The 9,318-nt window shown below is 37.5% G+C and overlaps 1 protein-coding gene across 2 annotated transcripts; it reads left to right on the forward strand.

Annotated features, from left to right (window-relative positions):
• Positions 1-6,244: 6,244 nt before the first annotated feature.
• Positions 6,245-7,971, forward strand: LOC126609401 (protein GLUTAMINE DUMPER 3-like). Of its 2 annotated transcripts, XR_007618139.1 has the most exons (3): positions 6,245-6,916; positions 7,307-7,439; positions 7,682-7,971. XR_007618139.1 is itself a non-coding variant. In XM_050277339.1 (2 exons), exons 1-2 carry the CDS (start codon positions 6,392-6,394, stop codon positions 7,385-7,387), a joined length of 606 nt encoding a protein of 201 aa, XP_050133296.1. In that variant the 5' UTR covers positions 6,245-6,391; the 3' UTR covers positions 7,388-7,636. The 2 variants fall into 2 exon arrangements, 1 of the variants encoding a protein (XP_050133296.1); XM_050277339.1 differs by lacking the exon at positions 7,682-7,971 and having other exon boundaries at positions 7,307-7,636.
• The last annotated feature ends 1,347 nt before the right edge of the window (positions 7,972-9,318 follow it).

Here is a 9,318-nt window from a genome sequence, read left to right on the forward strand (position 1 = left end):
CATGAATAAACTATCAAACCAAACAATGTGGTCAAGAGTATTGTATTAGAGAAAGACCGTATTGCATTTGTAATCCTAAACTGAATAGGTTCTCCACCTCTTCTGATTAGCTTGGGTAACCATGATATGCTGCTAGGTGTCACTCATGGTTTGTGGAAGCCCTAAACGTGTATGATCACTAAAGGGAGAATTGAAAGTAAGTTTCAATTCACAATCGATTTGAAATGGTTTTAATCGCCCACTGCCTCGCTAAAAGGAACCTAATGGATCGTACACCGTGTAAGGTAGAGATTGAAGAACCAACGGAGATGAGTAAGAATAATTAAATGGTTTAATTATTTATGGGAAAGATTAATTAATATGTTAATTAATTAAACGAATAAGTTCGTTAAAAGACCACGGGTTAGTTTTTGGCCTCAAGGCCCAATGGGCTTCGAACGTCAAGCCCATTGACATTAGTTGTATGACAACTTAATGACAAATAATTCACAAATGCCTTAAAAGCCCAATGAAACCCTATGGCCGGCCATTTAGTTAAAGGAGTGGGTTTTGGACTTATTTACAAGTTTGCCACTCCAATGAATTAAGGTATAAATATGACTTTATAGCCAAAATTCATTTAGGGTTTCTTTTAGGAAATTGGAGAGAACACAAAGCTCTCATTTCTCTCTAAAGTGGCCGACCCCCTTGGAGGGATTAGCTAGTAATCTTTCTCCTCCAAGGTCACTCATTTCTTCATCAATCTTACCTTGGTGTGGAGACTTAGAGGTTCTCTATTTTGAGAACTTGGAGAACCATTTCATCCATCCAAATCCATAGATCTAAGATGTAAGGAATGAAGGCCCTCTCTTTGGGTGATTAGCCTTTGCTTATGCAAAGAGGAATCTACAAAGGTATAATTTCAACTCACTTTGTTTTGAGTTGAGTTTTGGTTCACCAATCTACTAGGCTTTGAATTTCATGGGTAATGTTTTGTTTTTGAATGCATGCAAGCATGATTCCGCCTTTTAATTGTTAAATGCATGCTATAGATGTTATTCAAATGAACATGTTTTCACAAAATCATCCTTCGGAAATTCCTCCTTCAAGATCAAGCCCCAACGACCCTTGAAGAACTTCCACCAATTCAAGATCAAGCCTCGACGGCCCTTGAAGAAAGTGATCAACAAATCCACACAATTGTTCATCCTAAGATCAAGCCCCAACGGCCCTTTGGATCAATAACATCAACAAATCCACACAACTGTTCATCCTAAGATCAAGCCCCGACAGCCCTTTTGGATCAACAACATCACCAAATCCACATAACTGTTCATCCTAAGATCAAGCCCCAACGGCCCTTGAAGAACATCCACCAATTCAAGATCAAGCCCCAAAGGCCCTTGAAGAACTTCCACCAATTCAAGATCAAGCCCCGACGGCCCTTGAAGAAAGCACCATCGTTCATCATCCGTTCATCCAAGATCAAGCCCCGACAGCCCTTGGATCAACAACATCAACAAATCCACACATCCAACCGTTCTTCCAGATCAAGCCCAAAAGCCCTTGAAGATCCGTTCATCACCGTTATTCCAAGATCAAGCCCCGACGGCCCTTGGATCAACCATCCACCAATTCAAGATCAAGCCCCAAAGGCCCTTGAAGAACTTCCACCAATTCAAGATCAAGCCCCGACGGCCCTTGAAGAAAGCACCATCGTTCATCATCCGTTCATCCAAGATCAAGCCCCGACGGCCCTTGGATCAACAAACATCAACAAATCCACACATCCAACCGTTCTTCAAGATCAAGCCCGAAAGCCCTTGAAGATCCGTTCATCACCGTTATTCAAGATCAAACCTTAACGGCCCTTGAAGAAACACTCATCCTCAAGATCAAGCCCCAACGGCTCCTTGAAGATCCGCTCAAATCCACCTTCAAAGATCAAACCCACGGCCCCTTGAAGAAACTTCCAACAGTTCATCCAAGATCAAGCCTCGACGGCCCTTGGATCAACGAAACATCCATAAATCAACACCTTACGGAGATTGAATCAGAGGATCAAATTTGAGAGAGATTGTAACCCAAAATCATCAAACACAAATATTATTTTGTGCACGTTTGTTCTTGTCTCTTTCGTTTCAGGAATTTTCCGTGTTCACAGTTTGATAAAAGGGGGTTTAAATCTGATTAAGTCAATAGATAAACAGCTTCTGACAAGATTTTTATTGAGCAAATTTTGGGATGTGATAGGGTTTGAACTGTAAAAAGCGGGCAGCAAACCTACGTTCCAGCTCAAAGGGGGAAGCATGCTATTAACATACAAAACAAGGACTAATGAGATAAAGGAACATCAGTTTAACCTATATTACAAGAAAGATGGAGAGATACGTAGGTTTAGTATACTCTAATGTTATAACATCATTAAATAAAAGTTGGTATGGTCCAACCCCAACACATATATACTAATGATATCATCATCACTTCCGGAGTGGGATTTGGTTCGGATTTGTTCGTCCCAATTATTTTCCATTAACCCTGGCCATTAACATAAACAAGCAATAAGATAAAATTTAATCCTAATGGAAGAGAAGAGACTAAGAAATGCAATAATAATATCGAAAGACTGAATAAAGTGGGATGTATCGTTTTGGGAGGAATATCCAATTGTCATTGACGTGTACGTTGGGTGGTGGAGGGTGACGAAGGAAGGGCAAGAGGTGCGACCCCTCCAAACATTGCCAATTGGGAGTAATTTTCTATTCCACACAGTCAGGTGTTGTATTATTTTTATCGAAATATTGTAAATACATGCATGTATTTTTTTTATTAATTAATATTGTTGATGTACAAAATCAGCGAGAACTTTGGTACAACAGAAAATGTTAAGTTTGTGACCTTCGCTAGATTGCTCCGGTCACTAGTGTGGATAAGTACGTAAATTGATAGAGACAGGGAAGCAAACACAAGATATACGTGATTGGCTATGTCCACGGAGTAGAGGAGTTCTCATTAATTGTGAAGGGTTTACGCAAGTACATAGGTTCAAGTTCTCATTTTGTGAGTACTAGTGAATGATTTAGTACAAATGATATTAGGAAATATTGTGAGAGAATGATCTCTATTTATAGAAGAGAGTTTCTAGTTTCATTCTGACATTGACACGTGTCGTATTGTGACTGGCTTCTGATGTTAACACGTGTCGCGCTGTGATTGGCTTCTGATGTCGACACGTGTCGCGTTGTGATTGGCCTCCTGGTTGGAGGAAAACTCTTATGGGTCGTTGACGGTATAACGTTGACCGGTGCTCAGTAGTTTCGGGATTGGTCAAGTATGGTACAAACAAATATGATTTATGTTTGTAACATATCAATTTTGTTCTCCATTCATAATGAATTGTGTGTAAGAATTTGTTTTCATTAATCTACAAGTTAGATATGTCAAATATATATTGTCTACTCATATTATAACACGTCCAATAATAAAACCATATGATAGTTCTACAAAACAATTTCTTGTAAAGTGAGACCCCATTAAGAATGTGCCCAATTACGATCCACTGTGGTATGCTAAAATTTCTCAGATTAGACAAAGCATAAAGGTAGTGTTTATGTGCTGATGTATATAGGTTGCTGTTGCACGCCATTGGCTTCTTCTAGCACTAATCCAATGCCCAGTTGCAAACAAAAAGACTTGCCACTAGCAGGGAAAACATAATATAGTGGGAAAATAATGTAGTACTACTACCGATCATTTTCTTGTTGGGTCCAAGACTCCACCCTCTCCTTTGTTTATTAATTAGTTTAGTTGTTTATACATGTCCACGAAACCAGTTGAGTCACGCTGATGATATTCACCATATATGTATATGTATATTATGTGCATGAGCAATTATAAGTAGGATATAACTCAAAAGGCATGCAACTCAAAGTTTGGATAACAAAAAATCAGCAAACATCACACATATATATGCTACATATTTATTGAGAAGGAAATCAAGTTTCATACGATATCTTAGTTTCTTATGATATAATGGAAGAATTATCTCAAGTTTCATACGATATCTTGGTTTCTTATGATATAATGGAAGAATTATCTATGGCGACTTCGTCATATATGATTTATTTGTACACATATTTATCGAGAAGGAAATGATCAGGTTGCATATACTTTACCTTCATTTGCGGCATAAAACTATGCTTATCAATGGTGGTCTATAATTCGGGCATTTGTAGGCTCTGCCCATGCTTGTGATATTCCATTTTTCCCATATTATCGTTGCCGTTGATCTTTATCTTTTTTGCGGGTTTTGACTTCATCCCCCACTTGTATCTTTTAGAGGAGAGTATGTTCCTTGCACGCGACCATTACTGAACAGCTAATCTCATTGAATCTTTCTCCATTTCACTTTAAAAAAAAATTGCTAAATTACATACTTGTGTCATCTTTTTATATATGCATCTTCTTATAATTGCAAGGATATAAACATTATTGAAGTGAACCCAAAAGAGTATGCAAATGACACGGAAATAAGAAAAAGAATTGTCATTTTCTAAATCTTTAACTTAAAAGTGTAGGGGCTGCGGAAAACTGAACAAAGCCAGAAAAAAAAAAATGACAGAAAAAAGAAGAGGGGGAAGTGCCAATTGCGTGTGAGCAAACGCTGGAATCAACTTAAAGCAGTAACACTACATGCATCAGCCAAAAACCGTTTCCTTGTTTATCACAAATATTAGCCATTAGAAAAGCAGCAGTTTCCTGTTCTTTTTCAGAACTACTGCTTTTGTGCATGGCCCCCATTGCTAAAGCTCTTCCTTTTCTTGCTAGTAATACTCCAACCCTCTTATGTACTTATCGACGGTCTATGAGGTCCTGCTGTGGTCCTACTATGCACTTATTAAAATATCAACTACCATGATGTCTGGAGAACTCAATTCTAGACAAATATTGGTTGGCTAGGCTGTACATCGAAATGATTTTATTTATTACAATTTATGTCCCAATTGTGTGATTATGTATTGTTTAGAGTATCGAGATTGTGTTTGTATCCAAAAGAATTATATTGATGTTTGATGTTATGGGTTGGAGATTTAGCATGGAGTACATATTTTAATAGAATTTTGAACAATATTTTAAGAACATTACGAATATGGTTTGAACTCATGAAGCAATAAGTTGGAAAGGAACACTTATTACCAACGAAATCCGCCGCTTGCTTATTATGCAAATATATTTTTCGTTGAACTATCTTTTTAAGGATTTCTTTATATGGCTTAGTTTAACTATAAAATTAACAAACTAATAGAGGATAAATATATATATATATATATGTATGTATTTATGTACGTACGTATGTATGTATGTATCAAGACAAGTAGAGGAAGTTAGATATTGGATGAATTATGTTGTTGTACTTAATCTGTAGGGTCCTCCTTATTCCCAGCTAATTACAACTGAAAAAAGCATTCCTAAAACATATGATCGCATGCATCATCATGTCAACAAAGTTGAGTGATCAGTTATGACAAAGCCAATGATGGAATGAAAGCGTTTTTTTATATGATATTATCCTAACTATTCTATACCAATATAATGTTCCATCTCCTGTATTCTTCAATGCGCTACACACTCACAACAATATACACCCTCCCTTCCCATCAACCAAGTTACAAAACGCCTGCAAACTTTACTGTACAAATGTAACTCCTGATCTTTTTGTCCATTTCTCAGGCAAAAGATACGAGGACTAATACGGAAAGAGACTAATGTCTGTCGTATATGTAAATTCTTGACACTGTTCACTTCCATCAATAATTGATAGTCATCCAGGCTCATAAACGATTGTGATTGGCAAAACTACTCTATACATAAAGTTTAATGGTTATGATTAATCTGCGTAATGTACCATAATTGTACGTTAGGATAACATGTATGTTAATTTCTTCCATATCCGTTAACACACAGCACACGGATATCAAAATAGATAACTTTTCATTTGTTTTATTTTCGTTTTTTTTGTTGCCAAACGTTCCATGATTACATTCTCTACTGAAAACTTATCTAAATACCAAATCTAACCCTGAGTGCGTTTTTAGTGTGCTCATAGATGAGCGAAGTATCCCAACAAGGAACAAGGAGGGACCCAGTTTTACCCCACCCCTTCCTCATGCAAAATGACGACATTAATCTCGAAACAAAAACAACATAAAAATGCTTAACTCCCACAGATTAGACCACCCTAGCTCTGTCTATATATAACACCCACCCCATCTCTACTTCTCAACCCACAACACCCTCAATTCTCCCTTATCTGTTCTATCTTTGGCTTGATTTGCTTCTCTTGCAAACATTTTGTTAGCTGAAAAAATAACGTCATCAAAAGTTCAAAACACGCACATTTGATTCAATTAAAATGGCAGGGAGAGAGCCTTTTAACGTGACAGCCAGAGCACCGGAGATGACGACGGCACAGAGGTCGCCGTGGCATTCCCCAGTGCCCTACTTGTTCGGTGGGCTGGCAGCCATGTTGGGTTTAATTGCGTTTGCGCTTCTGATCTTAGCATGCTCCTACTGGAGGCTCTCCGGCTACCTCGAAAACCATGAAAACGGATCAGAGCGAGACCTGGAAGCCGGAGAAGGCGGCGAGTCCGCCCAAAAAGTCCCGCCGGTATTCGAAGAGAAAATCTTGGTGATCATGGCCGGAGACGCTAAGCCAACTTTCTTGGCCACACCCACGTCAAGTAGGTCTTCATCTTTTGGCGACAATACTAACAACACTTGTAGCTGTAGCCAAAAGACTGAAAAGTGGGTGAACGTGAGTGAGACGACTGCTGACAACAAGCAAGGAAGTAGTGATGGAAGTGATCAGCATCAGGTACAAGTTACTGATGAGAACAGGGAGAGTATGCATGAGGCCTCAGATCACTCGAATCAGAGAGTAAGTAATTAACTTAATTACTTGTGACTTTGGTAATTAATTAAATTTCTAGATGGGGTTGATTTGGTTGAGACTGAAGGTGTGGGTTTTTTTTGTACTTTCCTTATTTACGGGAGATGTAAATTAAATTGAGATCAAAATGGAAGAATTCCCTATTCTCCTTACAGTTTTGCCTTCCCTTAATTTGTTAGCCTCCACTCCAAATTTAATATTTTATTTCTTAATTAAATAACTCACACATAAACTAATGCAACACCACCAATTAATGAGTGGGAATGACATTACTTTTTCGTTGTATTTTTTGTTTAAAATTGTTTTTATAAGGTTTCGGTGTTGGTTAATTATATGTTAGTTGTACATACATTTTGAGGTTTGTTTTGACGAACCCAGAAACCATTTATATATGAGAAAAAGAAGAAGATGGAGATGGATGCGTGTGGAACTTTGTATTGGGTGCAGAGAAGAAGATGAATTAAGGGAGGGGTACGTGGTGGGCTGAAACGGTGGAGAAAGGCACGTGTAGGTAGGTCTCTTTAAGGAGAGATTTTAATGTCTCCAAAACACAGAATAGTAAGCCATATGTTATTATATGTTATTATATAAGTGAAAAAAGTTTTTCTTTTCAGTGCTACATGTCCGAATAGTTTTAGGATTTAGGATAATTTATTCTTTTAAGTATTATTAATATATACACATTATAGTGTTGATGAGTGGAATTCAGTGCAATGCGCATTAGTTCAGCATTCTTTGTGTTTGTGTTTGAAGGTATCACTACCAAAATATTGAATAATAGGGGCGGACAATCAGAGGTGGAACAAGTTTTGATTTTCAATGTGATCAAAATACAGAGCGGCACGTTCAATCGCTATTATTTAGGAGAATAAAAATAAGGGTGAAATTAAATGCCATTAATCCTTCAAAGTAATTAGTGTACTATTATATAGCTGCACATTTTAGTATTTGGCAAATATGCAGATACAACATTTGGGTGGTGACATTGGAGTTGTGTGGTGGATATTGTTTATATGAATATCGAAAATGATATTGTCAATCAACCATGATTGGAAATACTGATCATATATGCATTTACGCGTCAAATAGTAATCCACTAAAATTTTCTTTAAATAAAGACTGTAAAGCAAAACTCAACTTTCAAAATGACCCACAAAAAGGAAACCACAGTGTAAACTTTTTAGGCTATGTTTTCAAGTCAAAGTTGTTGTGGCCAATTTATCTAACAAAAGTTGGAGGGGTGCGGTAAGGGAGAGAGAGTGGAGAAATACGTGATATTCTGAGGTGTGTTATGTTCTTACGTAGTACTTTTATTTATAGTAATAAGGAGGATAAGAATCCTTGTCCTCCAAGGAAATACAATCCTAGTAGGGAAAGAAGAACAAGTAATCAAATCTATTTAGGATTTACACAATCACACTTTACTATAATATCTATGACACTCCTCCTTAAGTGTGTAAATACTTAAGTAGATTTGTCATTAGGTAGAGTTGAGGAACGACTTGTTGGAATTGATTATGGGAACACCTAGTCTCAGACAAAGGAACTTGCATATAGAACTAATTCTCACAAAAACCCAATGGCTTTGGTAAAACCCGAGGAGGGACAAAATCCCATAGTCGAAGAAAAAGTGCGTGAAAGAGTGCAAAGTCAAATGACACGTCTATGAGACATATATGAGGGATATGACCAACCCAGGATGGGTGCCTCGTCAAAACCTCGTCAGGTAGCAAAAACCCAAAGGGCAAAATGTTCCTAATCGTAGAAAAAAGAGTAAATTAAGATCACGCGAGTATACTTCGGGATACTCCCTCTGAGTTTGACATAATTCCAAAGAGAACTAACAATGTTACAACTCAGAAAGTTTACACATACCTATTCCTCAACAAGCTTCTGAAACGTCGTCCTCAGCAGTGATTTGGAGAAGAGGTCCACCAGGTTGTCTTGGGAACAGATTTGCTTGACTTCAATCTTCTGATACTCTTGTTGTCACTGTGCTTGGTGTTGTCTCCTTTGACGTAGCCCTTCTTAAGTTGTTCAATACATGCTGCGTTATCTTCATTAAAGATATTACTTGTCTCCCAAGTAAGAAAACCTAATTTAGGTCAAATTAGAATATCTTAGGGATTAGGTGATACAATCATGATTTTAGGAAGATTGGGTATCTTATCCTAGATTTCCTCCGAGATAGTCTCCCAATTTGATGAAGATTTCTTTCCTTACAAGAACTCTCAAGATCCCTCTACACTAGCTTGGGTATTTATTAGGGTGACATGATAGGATTTTTACCACTTCCGCCAAAAGGGTTAAAAACAAGTTATGAAAGCACTAGGGTTCCGCCGTCACCTTAACAATCCTATGTAATTTTACTAATTACTTATAAATTACAC

Source organism: Malus sylvestris, chromosome 16, assembly GCF_916048215.2.
Source record: "Malus sylvestris chromosome 16, drMalSylv7.2, whole genome shotgun sequence".
In the NCBI taxonomy this organism is placed as follows: domain Eukaryota; kingdom Viridiplantae; phylum Streptophyta; class Magnoliopsida; order Rosales; family Rosaceae; genus Malus; species Malus sylvestris.